This window comes from Benincasa hispida, chromosome 4, assembly GCF_027475165.1.
Source record: "Benincasa hispida cultivar pf3 chromosome 4, pf3_genome.v1.1, whole genome shotgun sequence".
NCBI lineage: Eukaryota > Viridiplantae > Streptophyta > Magnoliopsida > Cucurbitales > Cucurbitaceae > Benincasa > Benincasa hispida.
The window spans coordinates 20,506,547-20,531,596 of NC_143481.1; the positions used below are offsets into that span (position 1 = coordinate 20,506,547).

Consider the following 25,050-nt stretch of genomic DNA (forward strand, 5'->3'; position numbering starts at 1 on the left):
ATGTCTTGACCATTGATAACGGGTAGAAATGCACGTTATTACAGCACAAATAAGTAAAACAATAAGGAAATGCGACTGTAAAAATAAACAATATCATGTCCCAAAGTGTTAAACTGAGAAAATTGTGATCGCATGCGCCCATCGCATAAAAGCAGTTAATTTACTTATTTTGTGCAAGAAAAATGTGTTGGCGCAAGTAAATTTGTGATCCAAGGAATTAGGCGTCCGCACACATTGAAAGATTGCGATCGCAAAGTCATGCGATCGTATGCAAACACGATAAGTTGCTCAAGAAGGTGGCCGCATAAAGACGGCGCATCAAGGTGATAGCATAATAAATCATGATGGGACGGAAAGCTGATGGCGGTCGAATCCGAATTTAGTTGACAAGCCGTTAAAGCCACACTGTAGCAAGTACACTCAATTTTTGGTGACCTTTAATCGGCGCATCAGAACAAAAGATTTAATAACCCTCCATCATTGCAATCATTGGAGAGAAAGGTTGCTTCACCTTGAGCTCTATAAATATCGGAGACCACCATTGTAAAAGGGGTTAACAAGTTAGATCACCATAGATCATATACAAGATAGAGAGTCGTTAGTCTGTTCATATTCATACTTATATTTAGAAGACGGAGATGAGCTAAGAGACGAAGAAGCCGAGAGATCATTCCCAGGCAGATCAAGAGACTGTCAGGAAACGCTACAAAGGGAGAGAGGACCATCACTTGCGAAAGCAAAAACATTCAGCTAAATAGAGTGGAGTGAAAAAGACAGTGTAAAAAGCCACGGGAAGCAAGACATTGCTACCGGGCTTCTTATCCCTACATTCCATCATTGTTTTATATTCAGCACTTTATTTATAGAAAATGGAATTCTCATTCCAACTTATGTTCAATCTCTCCATACTTCACATGAATAGCTAAATTTCCGAATGGGTTGAGAAGTACTTAGCTAGCATGACCTAAGATTTACATTTTATGCGATCATCTTATCTTATGTATGCATCATTCACCCTTTAGAGATACTTAAGAGAGTAGTCGAAAGATAGAATCTAGACTTGAGAGAGTCAGATTAGAATCTAGGCTTGAGAGAGTCAGATTAGAACCGCATAAGCAAGAGATAGAAACTTAGACATAAGTTCTATTTGCTATTACGCATCGCATGCACCCTAAAAATAGGATATGATAGTATGCAGTCACCTTGTGTATGTGTGTATCATTTATCATCGCATAGACAAGAATAGAGGCTTAGACATAAGTCCTATCGACATTTTCGTATACATCGCATGCGTCTTAGAAATAAAAATTATGGCATTTGCATTGAGAGATGACATGCTTTTATTTGTGTGTAGCATGATCGCATAACTTGAACGCAATCTTAAAAAGTGTTAGCTAACCCCTTCTCATCCCGTTCACTGCATACTCATTGTAACTCTCGATTTTATAACTCTTTATTTGAACTCCGTCGCATAGGAAATATACTTAATCAAAACACCATCCAACTTATTTGTTTTCACCACCACAAGAGAATCAAAATTAATTGTCGCAAATTTATCCAGTAGTCCCTGTGTTCGACCCTGGACTTACCAAGAAATCTAGTGAGGCTTATACTTGGGTCTTATTAGGAAAACTTGCATGTGCAATGCGTAACACATCACTGCAACTTCACATCATAATTGCATCACATTTACAACGCATCAACCTTCGAGTCATTGACCTGAAGAAGTTGTTCACCACTGGAAGGGAGAGAAGATGCATAATTTGCAAGATAAGGCTTTTGAATGGAGTGGATTGAAGATGCCTTCGCCATCGATGAAGTCAATTTGTTTCAGAAGTTAGGTTTCCAGACGTTCGTTAATGTATCGACTAGATTCTATGACAGGTCTATTTCTGTTCTTCAATGTAGCATACACGAAGTGATTTGAGTTTTGTGTTGTTTTCTTATTTTGTTGAAAGGAAGTAAAATTGTTGCTGATTCTAAATTGGATTTTGTATCTTTTTTCTCTTCTTCGAGTAGACATGGAAATAACTTATAATTGACAGCTGATTGATAAATAAGACAATGGATGTGTCCATATCAGTTGATGAAAATGTTATTTGCTTCAACTATAATTGATCAGAATCAAACTGATTGTAATTTGTACTGTTGGGTACTGTGATTTATTGTTCCATCATTATTGTGAATACTATAGTGTATGAAGACTAGAAGGAGTGGTTCGATCAATTTTTGGGAATTCGAAGAAAGAAGATGCAATTTAAAACCAGTATGAGTTCTTCGTGCAGAGGATGGGAGGTCTACCTCTATATTCTCAAAGAAAAGGCAAGTTATTCATTTGCTCTCGCTAGTAGTTTTCTAGTATTGATTGAAAGCATAAACTGAACAGGCTCGAGGTTCAAATTTTATGTTTTGTTCTTATGCCAAATGGAGGGAATAAGATTATTCTTTCTTATGTGCAATTTTAGGTAGAAAGACCTCTTAAAAATATAAAAATATGGAAAAGAATAAAGACAATCAAGAAAAATATTTGATGGTTAATATATATACACAAATATAGAAATTCCAACACCAAATATATTTCAAAATGACAATTTCTCTTTATTCTCCCCACTTCTCCCGAAAATGAGAAACTACTGATATCTTTTAGTTTTTGGCTGTTTCTGAAAATCAAGCTTATAAAACCAAACGAAATTAGTTTGAAAAAAAAAAAAACAAAACTTACTTTTGGTTTTTAGAAATCGCCTAAGAATTCACAAGTTTCAAATTTTTTGTAAGAAAGATGAAAATTACCATAAAAGAAAATAGGAAACAACCATAAATTTCAAAAGCAAAAAACTTAAGATGAAATCAAACAGTTGTACTTTGTTAGTTTTTTTGTTTTACTCTAAATCCTCATTTCACCCATGAGTTTGGGTAATTAGTTTGATCTATGAGACTGTAGAATATATGAAATAAGAGATAGTACACCATTTTACAGGTTATGAATCTTGACCTCCTACCTCCTACCCTGATACAGGCTATAAAAAACTCAGCTGCTTAAGCAAGACTAAATTTAACCATTTCGTTCATTTCAACCGATATTGTACCATTTTTTGTTGTAATTGAGCACCAATTGGTTTAATAGAGGGACATACACAGAACAGTGTTCTAATGTTGTACTATGATCATGATTGTGTTAGGTTACCTCTTAACTAGTCTTAAAAACTGAAATATATTAAAATATGAAGGATGAAGAACTACAAGATAAGCTAAGTATAATGACACTTGAACCCCTTGACCTCTTGAGTATGCTAACCCAAGCACTAAACTACTCAACAACTGGCTAACTTCTCTTGATCCCCTTCCCTTTATTTATAACCAGATTTCTTAATTAACTCCTTAGTTAACCTTTATGCTCTTATTAATACCATACTAATATTCCTAACTAAGACTCTTAAAAATTGCTGTTTTTTCCCTTGATATTTAAATATGGGAATCTGTCTTTGGTTATTCTTTGTCGAATCTGACCCCTTGTTTGAGTTAAGGCAATCAATCAATTATGATGTTCAAAACTCTTCACCTAATAATTTATCATTGAGATCTCAATATGTCTTTTCTGCCATTTGAATTAGCATAAGTTATTTTGATGTCATGTGTGTGGGCAATCTGCAGTTTGGTTAGTTTATGAGACAAAGGGAACCTATTAAATGATGAAAGATATGTTTCAAAGTATTTTTCTCGTGTTTAAAAACACTTTTGCTATGTTCAAAATATTTCTTCCCCGCAATCATCTTGTTTGAGAGTAACGTAAAACTGTTATCATTGGTAAAAATCAAACGACATTTAAGTACTTTGTGAGAATATGCTTGTGTAGCGTCTAGTGCAATGTTAAAGTGATTTCTTATTAAGCATTTTTTTATCATAATGCACATAATTCAAGTACTTTTGTTAATAATTTTTTGTAAAAAAAAAAACCTGGATTACTTGTAAACTCACCCTAATTTAGCATAACTTATCAGCCTAATGACAGTTTAACAATTAGTTTGATATAAAATTATGGTCTTTGATGACCACAATTTCATGAGTACATAAAAATGTAATCTATTTGCAATATGCTTGTTATGATCCTTACAAAAGTTGGTGACATTTCAGGTCATCCAGCTTTTATAGGTCGACATCGACCATTCCCGATCACACATAGAGTGGTAGAAAGATGGTTACTTCACATGCAAGTAGCATTAGACAAAACCTCAGATATAGATGCAATTCAAATGTCAGAATGACAAATTTTTGTAGGCATGTATTCTTCTCTTGTTCCAGACCTTTATTTATTGACATTCTCTTATCTATAACTTTTTATTTATATATAGAAACCACCCTTCGATTAAGAAAAAAAAACTGAAAGAATACAAGGTTGTATAAATAGACACAATCTCATAAAAAGATCCAAACTAAAACAAAAATAAGTTCCAATCTAAAGGACAAGTGTAAAAATTCTAGAACACCAAAACTTAAAAGGGAGACATGAAATCTAACTAGCCAAATCCCTTCGAAGAGCTCTTAGTCTTTATAAACTTCTATTGTTTCTCTCGAGCCAAATGCCCTAAAAACAACACATAATCTTATATGAAGTAGTGAAGGAACTCTTATACAAGAATACCTCTGAGTGGAAGCGGATCGTTCCAAACTTATTGTTATAGAATTACCGCATTTACATTCTAACAGAACAAATATGCAATATACAATAAATTACCGACATGTTTTTAACAAATAAACAATAAGAGAATGAATACATACCAGTTGAAGACTCTTCTTCTCCAAATCTCATTCTCACCAAGGACTACTCCTCTCGCTCTCGCTAAGCATGTCCAAGCAAATCATCCACCAAATCACAGTCGTCTACCCACGAACAGTTTTCACACGAACATAGCAATGTGGAGGACACCACCACTTAGAACCCTCGGTATTCTCAGTGTGAGAATCCAGGAGGTGTGAGCTTTGTTGGATTTGGCAGAGGGAAGGAGGAAAGGAAAATCGTATACAACGACCAAGCAAATGGGAGAAGGCTGATGTCTATCGTATAGACGATGCTTGGTAGTTTAGAAGAAGGTACGTGATCGTTTAGCAAATAGGTCGCGATCATAAGACAATCGTTTAGCAAACAATCGGGCGCGCGATCCTTTAGGAAAGAGCTAGACGATTGTTTAGAAAATCTTATGCGATCGTTTAGAAAGAAGTGCACGTACATAACAATCACCTAGCTTGATAGTCTATACGATAGTAGCTCATTGTCTAAACCATCACACACCAGCGCCTAATTGATCACACGCTTGTCCCTAAACGATCGCATAGCGTGCCGTATTTTCTAAAGGATCGTCTACCTTTTACTAAACGATTGCTTAGTAAAACATACACGATCGTGTAGCCTCATCTAAACGATAAGCATCCCAACTATGCGATAGCTTTTTCTCTCCCACTTGCTTATCGTTTACACGATCTGTCTTTTCTCCTACCTCTACCAAATTCACCAAAGACCATACTTTGTACTATCACTCCGAGAATACCAAGGGCTCCAACTGGTGGTTTCATCCCCACTGTTTACTTGTTCGTGACTATTCGTGTTGCTGCCGTTCGTGTAGACGATCGTGCTGCCGCAACCGACTGATTTGCTGGACGATAGAGCGTGTAAAGATTATTCCACTGATTTTGAGCCCGACGTTTGAAGAGAGTCTTCAACTGGTATGAGAACTCTTTCCCTTATGTTTTATTATTTGAAGCATGTCGTTAATTAGTGTTTATTTGCATAAATATATGTTAGAATGTATATGTTGTATTTCGGTCACAATGAAATCGGAAAGATCCGAACGTGCTCATGGATGCTCTTTGTTAAGAGTTCCTTCAGATCAAACCCCTATCGAGCTAAGAGAGGGTATGATGCCACATTGTTCAAACCCTATAATCAGTCCTTAAGGAAGCAATTTATCTACTTACCCCAATATTAGGGAAAAAGTGAATTATATGTTGTGTAGCTGTGTTCCCAGCTTCGCAATTAGGCGAATCCCCAAAATGGTAGACATATTGAGTCGACGAACTGGCCACTCTCATTCATTCATATAAAATGACCGCCTTCATATGCAATAATTCACAACTCACTCAGAATTCAGGTAATGTCATCTATGGTCATCTTGGTGAAATGTAAGTCTCACTATTAATGGTGTTTTATAATGAGAATATTAATTTCATGGTCTGATCTTATACAAACCCTTTTGTATAGAACACCCCTGCTCACATATCTCTACATGAATGATCAGGATCATATCATTTGTAGAACTTTACAACAATTGTAACATCTACAAAGAGGACTGTATTTGTAGTGTCACCAGGATAAGGTACCTAATCTTATCCATCTACTACAGACCCTTCAGGTTATCACTTAAACACAATCCACTTGTATGTCTCTATATACATGTTTACGCTTTAGAAGATATTCTTGAATGTTTGTTTATTGGTTGTGTGGGTTAATGCTACTGAATGTCAAATAAAATACCTCAAATTTTATTAAATAAATAAATTGTTTGTACAATGCAATTATAAACTATAGAACTCATGTGATCTAGGGCATCAACCCAAACAACCCCAACTCTTCCTCCAACTCACCCTGACTCTCTCCTTCCTTTCTAATATTTTCAATGGCTCCACTCATCGACCACCCTTGGTGACTACTGCTATCACACTCTAACGACACACTTTAACGATCACCTTCGTCGCCCAACTTTGTTGTCCAACTCCAGGTTTCGACAACCACCTCCGGTAACCAACTCCAATGACCAACTCTGGGCTCTGACAACCACCTTCGATGACAACTCCAACGAAGACCATCTTCGATGATCAATTCCGAGAAACATCATCTTTGTCAACCAACACTAGCATTCACCTTAGACGAGCAACTCTGACGAAGACCACCTCTAACAAGACCCTTAATGTCAACCCTATTTAATCTTGGTGTTTTGATCTAATTCATTCCGAACCTTTGAAAGTATGTCGTAGTATGTCTGATTTTAATTTTATATGCATTTAACTTTATTCTAATCTAACTATATATCGTTATCTTACTTGTAGAGTCAAAACTAATTGCACAATTCCTCCAATAATTAGTTTGAGGTTCATTAGTTGTACATTCAGATTCTACTTTCTATAGTCCAAATTTTGTTTAATCGTCAAGGAACAATTGTGATGTATTGAGTGTCATTCCTTGTTGTACATTTTTTTACATTACATAGATATTTTTGTGGATATTATTATTTCATTTGTAAGCGGCAAATTAGACTTAACCATAAAAACTAACCATAAAAAATATTTGCAAAAATGAGTGTGCAAAAAAAAAAAAAAAAACTTTGTATTAGTATAAAATGCAAAGAATCGAATATTTGCAAAAAAAGAACAAAATCTTTTGCCATAAAAATTTGGAATTCATATTTCTGGGTAAGAAACAATATAAGAATTTGTTTTGTTTTGTTTTAATTAACATTTATGGTCGAGTTAAAATTAATTGAGGGTTAAGGATTAGAGAAAATGTTTATTTTATTAGAATATGACATGTCTTTGAGGATGTAGATAAAATTGTTATGCAATTGAGTGTTCAAGTTCTATGGTGAAAATATGTTAAATTTTTAGAAGGAAAGACAAAAAGTTATTTAATTTTTAAGCTTCTTCGGTGTTCATGATTAAGTGTTAAATAGTTGTTAAAAGTTTATATTTGTTTGAAATATGTTTAGTGTCTAGGAATGTGAAAAAGATATATGTTATGTAATCGAGTGTTCAAAAAATGAATTCAAAAGTTGTATTTAGTATATGTTTATTTTGTAGAAATTTGTTATGTTTTAAGAATTATAAAAAGAAATAAAACATTTTATAGTGTTAAAAATTTTAGGAAAATATGTGTAGTTAGAAATTTTTAAAAATAGAAAAAAAATTTCAAAACAAAATTAATTTTGTTTAGAAAAGCTGCACTAGATATCAAAATTAAACTAAACTCCGTATTTCAAACTTTCTTACTTGACCCACCACTCCATACATTCTATCTAAATATATTTATACCCCAAATACAGACAATCTAATCTTTTACCGACTCAAACGCCCTAAATGACTGCAGTAACCCCATGGCCTACTAACTTCGACCATTGCTGCTGCACTGTGAGTAATATTTCGTACATCGGCTTTCGCGGTAGGCTTGAGAATTTTAAAACTTCATTCGAATTCCATTTCTTTTTGGCGCCGAGACGCTGCCGAGATTGCAGTTCAAGTTTCGTCAAGGCTCTCTCGATTGCTCATGAATGGCGTCCGGCTCTCCTCCTTCTCGCATCGACCAGGTCTTCTTCCACTTCAGTCTGTATAGATAATACCCTATGGGCTAATACTAATCACCAACTTGAATTCAATTTTACTATTTCTTAATGTTCCCCTCAAAAAATGGCCGTTCATGTTCTTCTTGCCGATTCAGAGGGGAATTTCTTAAAGTTTTCTTTTTCTCCTTCTCCGTCTTCGTTGTCTTATGCGATTTTTCTGAGGCATGGGGAAGATTATATTGTGTTATGTTTGCGCTTTGGATCTTATGAATGAAGGAAATATCTACTTGGCTTCTGAGAACATTAAGAGGACCAAGAAATTCAATTTGCTCTTTGTTGTTTTTAATTTAGATTAATTCGAGGTCTATTACAATCCTTTTGTCAATTCTTGATGGGATGGGATGATATTTGTGTTCCTGAACATAATAATTTGATTGGACATATTATTTATTCCGATTTGAATTGATGGGTGGACATTTAAGCGGTTCTTATATGTGTGGGTTTCCTGTACTGCGTACAGTTTTATGCTTCAAAGAAAAGGAAACCTCTTACTCCCAGTCTGAAGTCTGGGAGTTACGACGAGGATGGGAAAAAGACACTTGAAGGATCGCCTGGTGCTAAAGGTACGTTGGACAATTACCTGGTGACCTCACAGGACCATTGCAACTCTGATAACCCATCATATTCAGTTCGGGAAAACTTGTCTGGGCAAGACCTGGTAAAGAGAAACCTATTGTTGAGAATTAATAGCTCCTCTAGAAATGAACACGAGGAACCCACTTTGTCTAGAGGGTGTGACACTGCTGCAGCAACTGAAGGAATCAAGAAAAGAACTCTGGAGGACTCATACGAGACCAACAGTTCAACAGTTAAAACTATGGCAAGTGACTGGGGTGTCACACCCTGCACGGAGAAACCAGAGCTTAAACAGTTTGCAGCTGATTTTTTGTCTCTGTACTGCAGGTATATGTTAACTCTAGTTTGTTAAAGATAACACGTTTTTATTTATTTATTTATGTATTTTTCCATGTTTGATTAAAATTATAAATGTTGTCGCCATATTTGTAGCAATGAACTACAGACAACTGTTAGTTCGCCAGTAGAGCAAAAAGTGACTTTTCTAAAGCGGCACCCCAGTCCATCTCTACTAGAGGGGGAGGCTAAATTACCAAAGAAGATACATTCTATTGCGGGTCCATCAAATGCCAAAGGTGAACCTGATTCCTCAAATGCATTGAGTGATGGAAACAAGCAGTTCAATTTTGTTGTTGAAACTGGGGTATCTGTTTTGGTTTCTTCTGAAAACTTGTGATTAGTTTGACCTTCTTTTATAGATGTATATAATTATTTGAAAAATCTGATATCATTTATCTGCATGGCTTCTATGCAGGATACCGACAGTCATCATCCTGTTATGCTTAAGGCATGTCTGCAGAAATGCAATGCACCTAGATCACCTTATTGTTTGACTGAATGCAAGACACCAGGCGTGTCAACTGTCAATACATGTTTTCATGCAACTCCCAAATCTGGAAGCTCGACATTTTCTCCTGGAGAAGCTTTTTGGAAAGAAGCAATTGTGTTTGCAGATGGTTTATGCGCTCCAAGCATTGACCTTATTTATTGTGATGCTAAAGGAGCTAATCTTGTAGAGAGTCAGAGTAATACAAAGAAACTTCCCATACTAGGGGAACCTGCTCAGAAAAGGTTAAAAGGACAGTTTGGTGGAGGTAGTGGTGGAGCCCGGCTTGGGGAATCTGGTGCTTCCTTAGTTTCATTGAGGAGTGATTTAAAAGAGTTAAATAGAAAAGTGTCTTCACTACCTGTTAAGCATTTTGACTTCTCGGCTGATGATAAAAACTTGGTTGAAAGTACGTCACCTTGTTGTGCTTCAAATGAATCTAAAGTTAATGCATATGACCTTAATGAGCAGTCTGATTATTGTTATACTACTCATGATAGTCTATCAAAGCATAATAATAAGACCCGTGACAGTGATTCTCTTACAAAAGAAAAGATACATGAAACTAAAGTAACTTCCTCTGTTCCGGTAGTGACTGAAGCGAAATTAAAAATATTTAGTCCCTCTGATAGTATCACATCTGACACAGCGGTTCATGAACTTGGAGCTTCTACTGTTCATGATTTCAAAGAGGAAATGACACCTTCAAGTTCAATAAGACATAAAGATTGGCTGGATTTAAGTTGCTGGCTGCCTCCTGAAATTTGCAGCATTTATAAAGAGAAAGGAATAACAAAACTGCATCCTTGGCAGGTAGCGTAAAGTATTAAAAAACTTTCTAATTGCTTCCCTGGCAAGTGTCTCAATATATTTGGAGTACATGGGCGTTCTTTTTTTGTACTCCATAAAATGTATCATTTTATAACTGAAACACATTACATTTTTAGTTGGTTCTATGAAAATATTACCATTTTGATATATGGTACTTTTTGCTATATGACTATGTTGGTTGTGTTACTTTGTTTACTTCTTTACTGTTATGCTATTTTTTCTAATAAAAAGAAACTTTCTTTACTATAATGCTCGATGATTGAAAAACACTCAGTATTCTGCTTCACTTTTATAGGTTGAATGTCTTAAGGTAGATGGTGTCTTGCAGAGAAGAAATCTTGTTTATTGTGCATCTACCAGGTACTATAATTTAGCGTTGACTTTTCCCTTTCGCGGGAGTGGGTTACTATTGTGTCACAAATATTTATAGTATCCAAGAACGGGGGGAAATGTTGTTGCCTGCTAGCTTTAGTTTAGGGGTCTTGTAGAGGGTACCCTTTCAGAAAACAGATATAATTTATAAGGTAAGCTTTTTGGAACCTTGTTTCAGAGTTTTCCCCAACACATACCTTAGTAATAAATAAAGGGGAGCTCCCCCATCCTTTTTCTTTGGTTGGGGGTGGGGATGGTGTATGTATTAGGGATTGCAAACCAATGATGCAGGGAGGCTCTTCTACATTTCCCCTCACATGGAAAGGGAAGCTTTTGTAGCGAGCTAGTTTCTTTGAAATTTTTGGTTTGGGATGAATGTAAGATGGTCCTTTAAGGTTTTAAGGGTTTGGAGCAGTATTCATTTCAATATCTTCTTTTGGGTTTCAATGAACAGAAATTCTTGTAGGATCATCCTTTATTTACAATATATGTCACTTCCATTTTCCTTCATGAAAGTCAATTGTTGAACCCTTTTTTTTTATAAAAAAATTAAATTAATAATAATAATAATAATTTTTATATTTTTAATAAAGGAAACTTTTCACAGATAGAAAAAATGTCAAACTATTTACAAAAATAGCAAAAAAACACTGATAGTATTAGCGTCTATCAGTGATAGATTTCTATCAGCGTCTATCATTGATAATCACTGATAGACTTTTTGTTGAAAAAAAAGAGAAGGCAAGAACACAAGATTTACGTGGAAAACCTTAGATCAGGGAGAAAAAACCACGTTAGAGACTGATTTTTTATTATTGAATTGATACACAAAGTACAAGAGAATAAGCCAAATAAATAGACTAGTGGGAAGCCCTAGGTTACATACAATTACTAAAATACCCCTAGGGTTACAAGCTGTTTTTCGATACTCCCCCTCAAGTTGGGGCATAGATATCAATAAGGCCCAACTTGCTGACACAATAATCAAAGGTTTGTCTCAGTAACCCTTTTGTGAGTACATCTGCAATTTGCTGATTTGAGGGAACCTAAGGTATGCATATACTTCCGTTGTCAAGTCTTTCTTTGATTAAGTGCCGGTCGATCTCAACATGTTTGTTTTGTCATGCTGAACAGAATTATTTGCAATACTTATTGCTGTCTTGTTGTCACAGAACAGTTTCATTGGGAGCTCATTGCCTTGATGAAGATCTGACAACACTTATCAACCAGATTTCTTCACATATCCCTAAACTCATGGCCCGATACTCAGCTTCCGCACTACTTCTGGTCACAACTCCCTGTTTCTTGCTCCTCCAGGTCACTAGATTACCCCAGACAAATGTGCAATACCCAGATGTTGATTTTCTATCAACAATAGACCCTGCCCAATTAGAATCAGTGTAGGCTTCAATGCAATGTTTATTAGATTTCTTGAACAATAACCCCTTCCTAGGTGTACCTTTCAGATATCTTAGGATGCGTTCAACCGCCGTCATATGTTTCTCATAAGGGGCCTGCATAAATTGACTGACAACACTAACTACATATGAAATATCGGGTCTCGTGTGAGATAAGTATATCAATTTCCCAACTAACTGCTGATACCTTTCTTTATTGACTGGGTAGTATTGTTGAGCTTTGATTTATATTCGATGGGTGTCAACAGGTTTGCATCCAGTCATTCCTGTCTCCTTTAGGAGGTCAATAGTGTATTTCCGTTGGGACACAGATATCCCATCCCTTGACCGGGCTACTTCCATTCCGAGGAAATATCTTAACTTCCCAAGGTCTTTAATCTCAAATTCTTTGGCTATCTTTGTTTTGAGTTTTACAATTTCATCATCATCATCACTAGAGAGCACAATATCGTCAACATACACAATGAGAACTGCAACCTTCCTTGAAGTTGACTTCTTTGTAAACAGTGTGTGATCTGAGTGCCCTTGGATATACCTTTGTCCTTTAACAAAGGTGGCAAATCTGTCAAACCAGGCCCTCAGAGACTGTTTCAACCCATATAGTGACTTTCTTAGCCGGCAGACTGGCTGTTTGAACTGATCTTCAAATCCGGGAGGAGGATTCATGTAGACTTCTTTCTCAAGTTCTCCATTGAGAAAGACATTCTTTACATCCAGTTGATGCAGAGGCCAATCTTTGTTAACTGCAACTGACAATAATACTCAGATAGTATTGAGTTTAGCTACGGGAGAGAATGTCTCGGAGTAATCTACACCAAAGTTTGAGTAAACCGTTTGGCAACTAACCTGGCCTTGTACCGGTCAACGATTCCATCTGATTTGTACTTTATAGTGAAGACCCATTTGCACCCAACTGTCTTGTGCCCTTTGGGTAGGATCACCTGGTCCTACGTTCTGTTTTTCTCAAGAGCCCTCATCTCCTCCATAACAACAGTCTTCCAAACTTCAGTTTTCATTGCTTCCTGTATGCTACTCGATATCACCCCTGTATCTAAACTGGTGGTAAAGGCCTTAAATTCAGATGACAGGTTACTGTATGTCATGTAACTATGCATAGGGTACCTCGTACATGACCGAATACCTTTCCTCAGGGCTATTGGAAGATCGAGAGAAGCATCATGCTCTTCCAGACCGTCGGAATTCCCATTGTGATCAATTGTCTCCTCTACCTGGGTTTCATCTTCAGAAGCCTCCTTTACACCATCATCTTTAGTATCACTCACATTTTCTGGATCACTATTCACCATCATCTTCCCATCTGCCATAGTGGTGTTGTCAGCACCTTCTCCTCCTTTTTCCTCTCTGCATTCGTTAGTCTCAGCACAAGTACCAATCTCATTAATTTCAGGAATACACGTACCTGATATCAGGTTTGACTCATGAACCGGAGCCGGAGATGCGACAGGTGGCGCTGTTTCCTTCCTGAGATTCTTCCTATAATATATTATCCATGGGACTTGATTGGTAGGGAGGATAAAACCGACATGTGTTCGAGAATAGGAGATGACTTTAATGGAACTGTATAGGTGGACCAGTTAGCCTTTTCATTGGATGTCTCCTCCTGAAGAGGGCTAATGGGAAAGAAGGGCTGATCCTCAAGGAAGGTGATATCCATGGAAACAAAATATTCGCGAGAGGATGGGTGGTAACATTTATACCCACGCTGATAAAGTGGATACCCAACGAAGACGCATTTTTGAGCATGGGGGGTGAACTTCGTGCGGTTTGGACCATGGGAGTGAACAAAGGCAACACAGCCAAACACTCGAAGTGGTATATCGGAGATTAAACGAGTAGTTGGTTAGGACTCTTTCAAACAATCTAATAGATTTTGAAAGTTGAGGACTCGGGAAGGCATTCGGTTGATTAAGTGAGTGGCAGTAAGGATAGCATCCCCCCATAGGTAAGACGGGAGGGATGTGGATAGCATTAAAGACTTGGCAACTTCCACCAAATGACGATTTTTTCTTTCGGCTACCCCATTTTGCTGGGGAGTGTAAGCACACGAACTTTGGTGGATAACCCCTTTGGATGCAAGAAAGTCCTGGAAGGAAGTATTAAAGAATTCCCACCCATTGTCACTTCTCAAAATACCAATCCTGGCATTAAACTGGGTTTCCACAGTAGCATAGAATTGCTGGAATACAGATAACACCTCGGACTTATCAGTGAAAAGAAAGACCCAAGTAAGCCGAGTGTGATCATCTATAAAAGTGACAAACCAACGTTTCCCTTTGGAGGTTGTGGTTGGTGAGGGACTCCAAACATCACTGTGAACTAATGTGGAGGGTTTGGATGGTTTATAGGGCTGGGAGTGAAAGGAGACACGACTTTGTTTGGCACGAATACACATATCACAATTTAAAGAAGACATATTAATATTGCGAAATAAATGCGGAAACAAGTATTTCATGTATTGAAAATTTGGATGACCTAAACGGTAATGCCATAACAGAAAATCATTCTCAGAATTAGAAAAATTTAAAGAGACAAGGCTAGTCCTATAATCGTTCCTAGAGGAAGCATCATCAGTCAGGAAGTAGAGCCTCCTATCGTGCCGGGCAGTGCCAATCGTCGTCCCTGAGCTCAGATCCTGAAATAAAACAGAGTCGGGTGAAAAAACTGCCTGACAATTCAGATCTCTTGTAATCTTACTGATGGATAACAAATTATATGAAATTTTAGGAACATGCAAAACATCCCGTAAAACCAAACCTCAAACGGAGATAAATGCCCTTTCCTTGCAACAGGTGCAAACGACCCCTCTGCAATCCTAATTCGTTCGTTACCAGCACTTGGACAATATGAAAGAAATTAACCAGAAATACCAGTAAGGTGATATGTCGCCCCTGAGTCAACCATCCATGGTTTTTTTACCGTTAATACTAATAAGACCAAAAGACTGGATAGTACCTGACTGAGCGATGGCACTGACTCCAACTATATTTAGGCTGGTTGTACTGTCTGCTGAGGGCTGATGCTGGGGGTTCTCATTCGCCGAGTCATTCACAAGAGCACGTCTAGGGGTTGATTTGTCATGTGACTGGCGACGTTTACTATTCGGGGGTCGTCCATATAACTTCCAACACTGATCTTTTGTATGCCACGACTTTTTAAAGTGCTCACAAATAGGAGTGAGCTTCTTATCGACGTCAGTGTTGGAGGACTTAGTGGCAAAAGCAGCAGCATCTGTAGAGGTAATTACCGGGTTATTCATTGCACTGGATCTGTCTTCCTCTAGACGTATTTCTGAGCAAACTTCCATGAGAGAGGGAGTAGGCTGTTGCCCCAGAATCCAACTCCGAATAGCATCAAACTTCGAATTTAGTCCAGCAACGAAGTCATAGACACGGTCTGCTTCTTCAATTTTTGCATACTGTGTTCCGTCATGTGCACATTTCCAGACCATCTCCCTACACAGATTCATCTCTTGCCACAAAAGAGACATTTTATTGAAATAGGATGTTACGTCCATAGTTCCTTACTTGCATTCATGTGCCTGTTTTCATAACGTATAGAGTCGAGATGCATTCTGCCTCTTTGAATAGAGTTGTTGTACAGCATCCCAAATATCTTTGGCAGTTGCAGCATAGAGTAACGATCTGCCAATCTGGGGTTCTATACTATTAATCAAAACAGATCTTAGCAACAAGTCTTCCCCCTTCCAGATCTGTTCCTGAGGGTCTCCTGATCCGGGCTTAGGTATCTCTCCAGTAAAGTACCCAAATTTATGACGTCCTTCCAAGGCCATGGATTGGGACTAGGAAAAGTAGTTCTGGCTATTCAGTTTTTCTCTGATAATAAATCCTGCAGTATTTCCCATGGATCTAGACAAAATATTTATAGTGGGTAAAATAGGGAAAGAATTTATCGGATTTTCAAAATATATTGGTATGTTGTCTGATAAATCTAGTTGAGAGTTTGTCCCAAGAACCGTTCCGAAATCGGCAATCTGCTGTTGGATATGGGTAAAATGTCATTGGAGATCATTCGACCCTCGGCAAGGTTGCTGTGTGTAACGGTCATGCTTGTCCAGGGCCTGTTGCCTATGGCCGCATGCCCAATCCAACCCCCTTCTAGCATATTTTCATGTCCTGTATTGTATTAGTTTAGTTAGCTTGCTTTCTTTACATTTTCATTGTAAGTGACCACTCGCCCTTTTGCATATGCAAGGGTGACAGTTGGCTTTTTGTTCAGAATGCACTATATGGGGATAAGACTAACCATCATTTCCTCATACCCGGAGTAGTACTCTATAAAGCCGTTGTTGTTGCTTATTGCTTTCTAGTCTACTACAATCTTTCTTTCTTTATACACACTCTCAAATCTTCTTACGAAAACCTTTTCTCTAAACCCGTTTTCTAAAACCATTTTCCCTCGAACGGGATTGGAGGTTGCAAGAGGCACTCGGTGTGCCATCGGCAGTCCGTATTCGAGTTGGCTGGCTTGTTCGTGAGCGGGAACAAGTGCCGCACAATCGCTAAGAGAAGCTTACGAAAGAGCGATTGTGACACTGTGCAGACCTGATCGTCGGCGCCATCGGAGCAGACCGCTGGATCGAAGAGCCGGTCGAAGTACTTAGGTAGAAGACCGGCGAATGGGGTTTGGCCGACTTCTCCCGGGTGGACTCGACCATGAAGAGTGCTGGGTTCGTCGGCTGGGTCATCGTGACTGGTGGCTTCGCGGCTAGGTCATCGTGAAGGCGGGCGGCAGAAACGATTGGCTGGGTTTGGAAAGCCCTGGAGTCACGTGAAATCGCAACCAGTGGCTGATCGGCTAGATAATCGTGATGCCGCTCGATTGGGTCATCGCGAAATCGCACGGAGGAATGAGTCGGCTGGGTCTGGAACACACGGGTATCACGCGACTGGGGATGCGGCTGTTCGGCTGGGGAAGATCGACTGGGGTTGGGTTGGCTTTGGTTGAAATTCGATGGGATTTCCTCGGCCAAGGATGGGCGGCTGGAGCTAGGTCGGCTAGGGTTGAGGTCCGACACTGATTGGATGATTTTCGGCAGTGCATCTTGAAGGTACTGTTCCACGGTTACTTGTACGGCTTTAGTGATGTCGGCGTATATGGTCTCACTTGTACCAATGGAGTTTTCTGGAGGAGAATCTTGTCTATTCTCATTGATGGTGGTTAGGATTTCGTCGCCATGCTTTGATACCATGTTGAAAAAAAAGAGAGGTAAGAACACAATATTTACGTGGAAAACCCTAGATTAGGGAGAAAAAACCACGATAGAGACTGATTTTTTGTTATTGAATTGATACACAAAGTACAAGAGAATAGGCCAAATAAATAGACTAGTGGGAAGCCCTAAAGTACATACAATTACTAAAATATCCCTAGGGTTACAAGCTTTTTTTCGACACTTTTATCAGCCTCTTTCAAAGAAAATTAAAATTTTGCTATTTTGTGTAAATGGTTTCCCTTATTTTTCTATTTTTGTTAATAAATTATGTAAATGTTCTTTATTCTCTTGTTTTCATTTAGTATGTACACTAATCTCTTGCTTTTGAAAACAATTCAAGTACCTTTTGTAAATTTTAGGCTTGTATACGGCAAGTTGAAGCACATATTAATCTTAACACTTACAGGTCACTCAGTTTCATTTTTAAAAGAAGTTTTGAGAATATAAGCATAAAGTTATTTGTAAAGAAGTTCCGATTCATGATTCTCTAGTGGTATGCTCTCTGCAAGTTCACTACAAAGGATTTGGATTCTCTGTTCTGGAAATGTGAGTTTGCTTCATTGTTTGAAATTATGTTGGATACTCATGGTGTGTCCATTTTTGCCTAGTTGGGCTTGTCGTTCAATATTAGAGGAAGTGCCTTTTCATCTTTCATTTTGAGATGAAGGCTGTACTATTTGGAAAACTTTTTTGGCCACTCTGAGGAATATTTGGGTTGAAAGGACCAAAAGAATTTCTAGGGGTAGGGATGTTTGAGCATTAGCCTCTTTTCATTTGTGTGGTTTCGTTCTCAAAAAAAATTTAGTTGTTGAATCAATCTTTACAAGATGGAAGCCTTAGTATACCAGAACCCAACTATTAAACAACAGACTGACAAGTAACAATTGATCCAATAACTTACAAAATAACTAACAAGCATATCCTAACAACAACCAAGGTGGGCAAGTGAAAACAGAAAACAAGTAGTTTTAAAGAATTTGTCATTGAGCTGCATCATCTTGGGACTAGGTATGAGCCTCAGCCCACTATGATGCCTTTTCCGTTGCCTTCCTGTTGTTAAACCTTTCATTTTATCTAGTTCACTTTGTTGGTGTTTTACCATTCCTAATGATAGTTTAGTTTCTCATTAAGATAGTAATTTATTAGTAAATAATTTTTTATGATGAAGTAATTATAATTGAAGTGCTTATAATAGTAAATGCTAAAAGAAATACTTCCAAACTCACCTCACGTGTTGCTTATTTTGTCTGTATCTTCTGCAGTGCTGGAAAAAGTTTTGTTGCAGAGATTTTAATGTTAAGGCGGGTAATTTCTACTGGAAAGATGGCACTTATTGTACTTCCATATGTATCAATTTGTGCAGAAAAGGTGATCTATGCCTTTCAAATTCAATAAACTTTGCAGATACAATGATCTTGTCAATAGTTGTATTCTTACATTTGATAATTTTATATTTTGTTTGCAATTTTTAATTGTCCTAGGCTGCGCATCTTGATGCTCTTCTTGAACCTCTGGATAAGCATGTGCGTAGTTATTATGGAAATCAAGGTGGTGGAACGCTTCCTAAGGATACTTCTGTGGCTGTTTGCACAATTGAGAAGGCAAACTCTTTGATAAACAGATTGTTGGAGGAGGGTCGTTTGTCAGAAATTGGAATTATTGTGATTGATGAATTGCACATGGTAAGTAAGAAAATCAATATGAAATTACAATTTCTTTATGAAAACTTTCAAATGTGAGATGGAAATAGTGGACTGTTCGTGTTGTGTAGCATACTTGTGGCAATTTCTTTGGTGGATTTTTATAAATATTGATATTCTTGCTTTCTGACCTGTAAATAAGTGATGATTGATATGGTAGTAGCCTGAATGTTTCGTACATTAGTTTCCTATTTTCTTGAAGAGGCCAATTTGTAGATAATCTATACCTTAAATCTTTCCCAGTCAGGGTATTCACCTGGATGATTCTTGTTTTATTCATAGGTTGGAGATCAGACGAGGGGTTATCTTTTGGAACTATTATTGACTAAACTTCGTTATGCTGCTGGTGAAGGTAATTTAGATTCTAGCAGTGGTGAGAGTTCAGGGACGAGCAGTGGTAAGTCAGACCCTGCTCATGGTATTCAAATAGTTGGCATGAGTGCAACCATGCCGAATGTTGCAGCTGTTGCAGATTGGCTTCAGGTTAGTGAATTAATAATAACCCTTTGAGAAGTTAATGGAAATATGATTGTTGTTAGAGGAAGCATAGGTGTTATTTTTTCAAAGTTTAGGCTTGTGTAGACGTTGGTTGTTCAATTGAGAAACATTGTGCGACTTCTTGTTAGGATGTGCTGGTAGTGGTTTTGATAAAAGAAAAATGCTTCTATAAAGAAAAACCTTCTATGTTACAAGGACTGAAAGCTTTATTTTATTGTTTGGTTTTAAACTTTTATTACAATGAATATACTATTTCTTTAATCTATGAAGTTCTTTTTGAATGATCAATATAAGTTTTTTCCCTTTGAAAGGAGTTTTTGTGGTTGGGTTGGGTTGAAACACTTTTTAAACCCAACCCAATTGTTTGAATTGTATATTTCTTAAACCCAATTAACCTTTATTAAATAATGAACCAAACCCAACTATGAAACATTTGAGTTTGATTGGTTTGGGTTAGTCTGGTCACCTGTTTAAATTTTTTATTCTAAAAATAAGTAAAATATTAATATGTAAAACTTTTATTTAATTATTTTCATATATTTAATTAAGATTAATAGCTCAATTTCAATTTATATTATAAAATTTTTTCTTTTCAAAGTGCTAAAAAATTATTTTTAGAAGTTGTTGGAGAATAAATTAATAAAGAAATCATGAAATAAAATAAAAGAAAAATATATGTATAAGTAATTGTATGAGAAGTAATATTGATGAAAGTAAAAGAAGAAGAGAAAGGGAGAAGAGACACACAGTGGTTACGTGGAAAACCCTAGAACAGGAAGGAAAAATCACGGTACAAGATATTTTCTTATTTCTGTGATTCAAACTATACAGAGAGGCTACACATATAAATAAAATAGTAGAAAAGCCTAAAGCACTGTTAAAAGACAAAAATGCCCCTAGGGTAAATCCCCCTACTTTTGACACTCCCCCTCAAGTTGGGGCGTAGATATCAGTAAGGCCCAACTTGCTAACACAAGAATCAAAGTTTTATCTGAGAAGTCCTTTTGTAAGAACATTTGCGATTTGTTGACTGGAAGTGTTGTAATTCTGAACTTTTCTCTTATTTTTCTTGTGAATTTACAAGAGGGAGCATCCCTTATATATACAACTATGTTAGCCAACTATGGAAAGAACTTATAATGGAAAAAATGTACATATGGTAAGAATAAGAATAAATGACAATTACAGGGAATAAAATCTAACTGGGTAAGGAAAGTAGAATGCTTTCCATATTCAACACTCCTCCTCAAGCTGGGCTGTATATGTTGATAAAGTCCAATTTGTTTTTTAAAGCTTCAAACATATTCTTGAATAGGGCCTTTGTAAGTATGTCAACAATTTGTCTCTTGGTAGGTATGTAGTTGAGAGAGATGCTTTTGTTTTCAATTTTTTTTTTTTTTAATAAAATGCCGATCGATGTCCACATGTTTTATGTGATCATGATGGACAGGGTTTTTGGTGATACTTATAGTAGCTTGATTATCACAGTGTACTTCCATCGGTCCTTCTGATTTGATTTTAAGTTCAGATAGAATACTTTTGAGCCACATTCCTTCACATATTCCTTAGGCTAGAGCTCTTAGTTTAGCTTTAGCACTGCTCCTGGACACTACAGATTGTTTCTTACTTCGCTAGGTGACTAAATTTCCCCAAACAAAGGGGTAATATCCAAAAGTTGATCGTCTGTCTATTTTTGAGCTTGCCTAATCGGTATCTGTGAAGATTTCAATGTTCCTCCTCCTAGATTTCTTGAAGTATAATCTTTCTCTTGGAGTTCCTTTCAAGTACTTGAGTATTCTGTACACAACTTGCATATTGTCTTCTGTTGGACTGTTCATAAATTGACTTATAAAGCTGACTGCAAAACAAATATCAGGTCTTGTGTGAGTTAGGTAAATCAATTTTCCAACTAGCCTTTGATACTGATCTTTGTTAACCATTGTGTGATTGTTTTCTTTGATTATGTGATTGTTTGTGTCAATTGGGGTATTAGTGGGCTTGCATCCAAGCATTCCAGTTTCCTTTAACAGGTCAAGGACATATTTTCTTTGAGAAATGCTCAAGCCTGTTTTTGAGCGGGCCATTTCCATCCCTAGGAAGTATTTAAGGTTGCCTAAGTCTTTTACTTCGAATTCCTTGGCTAAGAGAAGCTTTAGATTTCTTATTTCTTCTTCATGGCCTCTTGTAAGGATAATGTCATTTATATAGACAATGATAATAGCTATTTTACCCGTGCAAGAATGTTTGACGAAGAGAGTATGGTCATATTGACATTGTAAGTACCCATTTTTCTTTACCACTCTTGAAAATTTATCAAACCACGCCCTAGGGAGGCCATAAGGGATTTTTTGAGTTTACATACCTTATTTATGGTTTTAGTAGATTCTATACCGGTAGGTATATCCATATACACTTCTTCTTCTAAGTCTCCATTAAGGAAGACATTTTTTATGTCTAATTGGTGAAGAATCCAATCATTATTCATAGCTAGGGAAAGAAGGACACGAATAGTATTTAATTTTGCCATCGGGACAAATGTTTCTTGATAGTCAATGCCATACGATTGGGTGAACCCTTTGACGACGAGTCTAGCTTTGAATTTATCTATTCCTCTGTTAGCTTTGTATTTGATGGTGAAGATCCATTTGCATCTTATTGTTTTCTTTCCTGGAGGTAGGTCTGTTATTTCCCATGTGTTGTTCTTTTCTAAGGCCTTTATTTCGTCTAATACAACTTGCTTCCAATTAATATCCTTGAGGGCTTCATAGACATTGTTCGGAATGTGTACTTGGGATAGTGTAGTTGTGAATGCTTTGAACTTGGGAGAGAGATTTTTGTAAAACAGGTAGTTTTGGATGGGATGCATCGTACGGGTTCTTACCCCTTTCCGTTTTGCAATGGGAAGATCAATGTCTTCAGTGTGTGTTTCTACTGTGGAGTTGGAGACATGATTTTCCAGTATTTCGGTTGGGTTCTGATTGAGTACTGGCTCACGTCCAAGGGTGTTCTTCCTTCTAGTATAGACTATAGGGTCTTTTCTACCTTTGGGGGGCCTTGATTGGGAACATCGATTTTATGTATATAAGAGACACAAGGAACACTTTCTTCAATGAGATCTAGTTGGTTTCCTTCGTTTTCCAGAAGTTTTTCGTTTTCTATGAGAGTGGAAGGTTCAGTGGTGTCTTGCTTTTGGAAGTAGGGTTGAGTTTCAAAGAAGGTTACACCCATGGATGTATAGAACCTTTTAGTAGTTGGTGAATAGCATTTGTATCCCTTTTGGCTTGGAGCATAATCGAGAAAGATGCATTTTATTGCCTTAGGATCTAACTTACTCCTATTGGGTCTATGATCTTGAATGAAGGCTGTGCAACCAAATATTTTTAAAGGGACTTAAGAAAATAACCTATCATGTGGAAAAACTTCCTTAAGTTTTTGTAAGGGAGTTTTGAAGCCTAATATTCGAGAGGGCATTCTATTAATAAGGTAGGTGGTTGTTAGAACCGCTTCTCCCCAAAAAAGATAGGGAGTGTTAACGTCACACATTAAAGCTCTAGAAACTTCTAAGAGATGTCTGTTTTTTCTCTCTGCAATTCCATTTTGATAGGTACTTAGGTGGGCAATATTTTTTTCGTTTAGAATTTTTTTTAAAGAAGTGTTAAAATAATCCTTAGCATTGTTAGTGTGAAGGATTTGGATTTTGGTGTTAAAGAGATTGAGAATCATAGCAAACAAGTTCTGGAATATGATAGTGACTTCAGATTTTTCTTTCATTAAAAATGCCCAAGTAAGTCTAGTGTGATCATCGATAAAGGAAACAAACCATTTAGTTCCTGTTACATTCTGAACTCTACTAGGTCCCCAAGCATCACTATGCATCATAGAAAAAGGATAAGAGGGTTTATATGTGCTTACCGGATATGAGGATCGAGCCAATTTTGCCATTTCACAATACTCACATTGAAACACCTGAGAACTTTTATTAAAAATATCTGGAAACATTCGTTTCAAATATAGAAAATTGGGATGTCCTAAACAATTATGCCATAATATTATTGTACTATCATAATTGTCTTTAGAAGCAACAAAAGTAGATGTACGAACATAATTATCTTTAGAAGCAACAAAAGTAGATGTACTATCATAATTGTCTTTAGAGATAAAAAAATAGACTTACTAAGACCTAACTCCTTGACTTGCGGCTTAAGAGCATTTAGTATGTAGAGACCCGAGGTTTCCTTAGCATTGCTAATCATCTTCCCCGAATTCAAATCCTGAAATATGCAATTATGTGAGTAGAAAGTTGCACTGCAAATTTTCATAAACGTTAGTTTGCTTATGGAAAGGAGGTTGCATCTAAGATTTGGGACATGCAACACATTCTCTACCACTAGATCTTTAGATACAAACACATCCCCAATTCCCATTACTTTAGAATAGGCACCATCAACAATTTTTACAATGATTTGACTATTACATTGTGTGTAGTTAGTTAAAAGTGAGATGTCACCTGTCATGTGATCTGCTGCACTAGAATCAATAATCCAAGTACTACAATTTTCTTTGGTTGCATCAAGGGCCCAAAGGAAGTTACCTGATTGTGCCATTATTGCTACACTGGTTTCTGATGTTTTTTGAATAGGTTTTAGTTGGCCAAATAGTTTTTGGAGAAGGTCCAACTGCTCCTTAGTAAACACATTATGTTCGGGGTTGAAGTTACTTTCTGATGATGTACTTGCGTGATAGGCCTTTCCACATCTGTCTCCAACACCTTTGTTGGGCTTCCAATCTGGAGGTTTACCATGAATTTCCCAACACACTTCTTTAGTGTGTCCTGGTTTTTAATAGTGTTCACACCATGGTCTTGGTTTTCGTTGCCGATTCTCAGTTCTTGTGTAGTTCTGGTTTCGATTGTGTAACGGTTATCATGAGTATTTATACGTACCTCATTACCAAGATTTCGAGCAAGGCTGATCCTTCAGTTTCAGAACTTGTAGTCATTCCAACATTAGTTTCTTCCTACTTTCTTTTCTTCTTACTTCTGCAAACACTTCTCTGATGTTAGATAATGGTTTAATAGCTAAGATTCTACCATGTACCTCATCGAGTTCTTTATTAAGGCCAAGCAAAAATTTGAACACTCGTTTCTTTTCAACTATCTTTTTGAATATAGCTTCATTTGCAGTGCATTCCC

At 37.0% G+C, this 25,050-nt stretch overlaps 2 protein-coding genes across 7 annotated transcripts in view; both read left to right on the forward strand.

The window, feature by feature from the left end:
* Positions 1–1,754: 1,754 nt before the first annotated feature.
* GLB3 (hemoglobin 3) lies at positions 1,755–4,367 on the forward strand. Its single transcript, XM_090313169.1, is given in 6 exon segments — positions 1,755–1,794; positions 1,797–1,884; positions 2,204–2,322; positions 4,132–4,242; positions 4,245–4,279; positions 4,350–4,367. Coding segments are annotated over 6 exon segments (411 nt in total).
* Positions 4,368–8,187: 3,820 nt separating this feature from the next.
* LOC120076001 (MUS308 and mammalian DNA polymerase-like protein) overlaps positions 8,188–25,050 on the forward strand; it is a 37,458-nt gene continuing 20,595 nt past the window's right edge. For 4 of the 6 annotated variants that reach the window (XM_039029770.2, XM_039029771.2, XM_039029773.2 and 1 more), the window contains exons 1-8: positions 8,189–8,348; positions 8,845–9,287; positions 9,393–9,603; positions 9,715–10,599; positions 10,913–10,977; positions 18,924–19,029; positions 19,143–19,343; positions 19,644–19,844. In XM_039029770.2, coding sequence (XP_038885698.1) covers positions 8,313–8,348; positions 8,845–9,287; positions 9,393–9,603; positions 9,715–10,599; positions 10,913–10,977; positions 18,924–19,029; positions 19,143–19,343; positions 19,644–19,844 — 2,148 coding nt within the window. In that variant the 5' untranslated portion in view covers positions 8,189–8,312. Of the gene's footprint in view, positions 8,349–8,844; positions 9,288–9,392; positions 9,604–9,714; positions 10,600–10,912; positions 10,978–18,923; positions 19,030–19,142; positions 19,344–19,643; positions 19,845–25,050 lie in introns of all 6 variants that reach the window. The other 2 variants (XM_039029774.2, XM_039029775.2) reach the window with 2 other exon arrangements.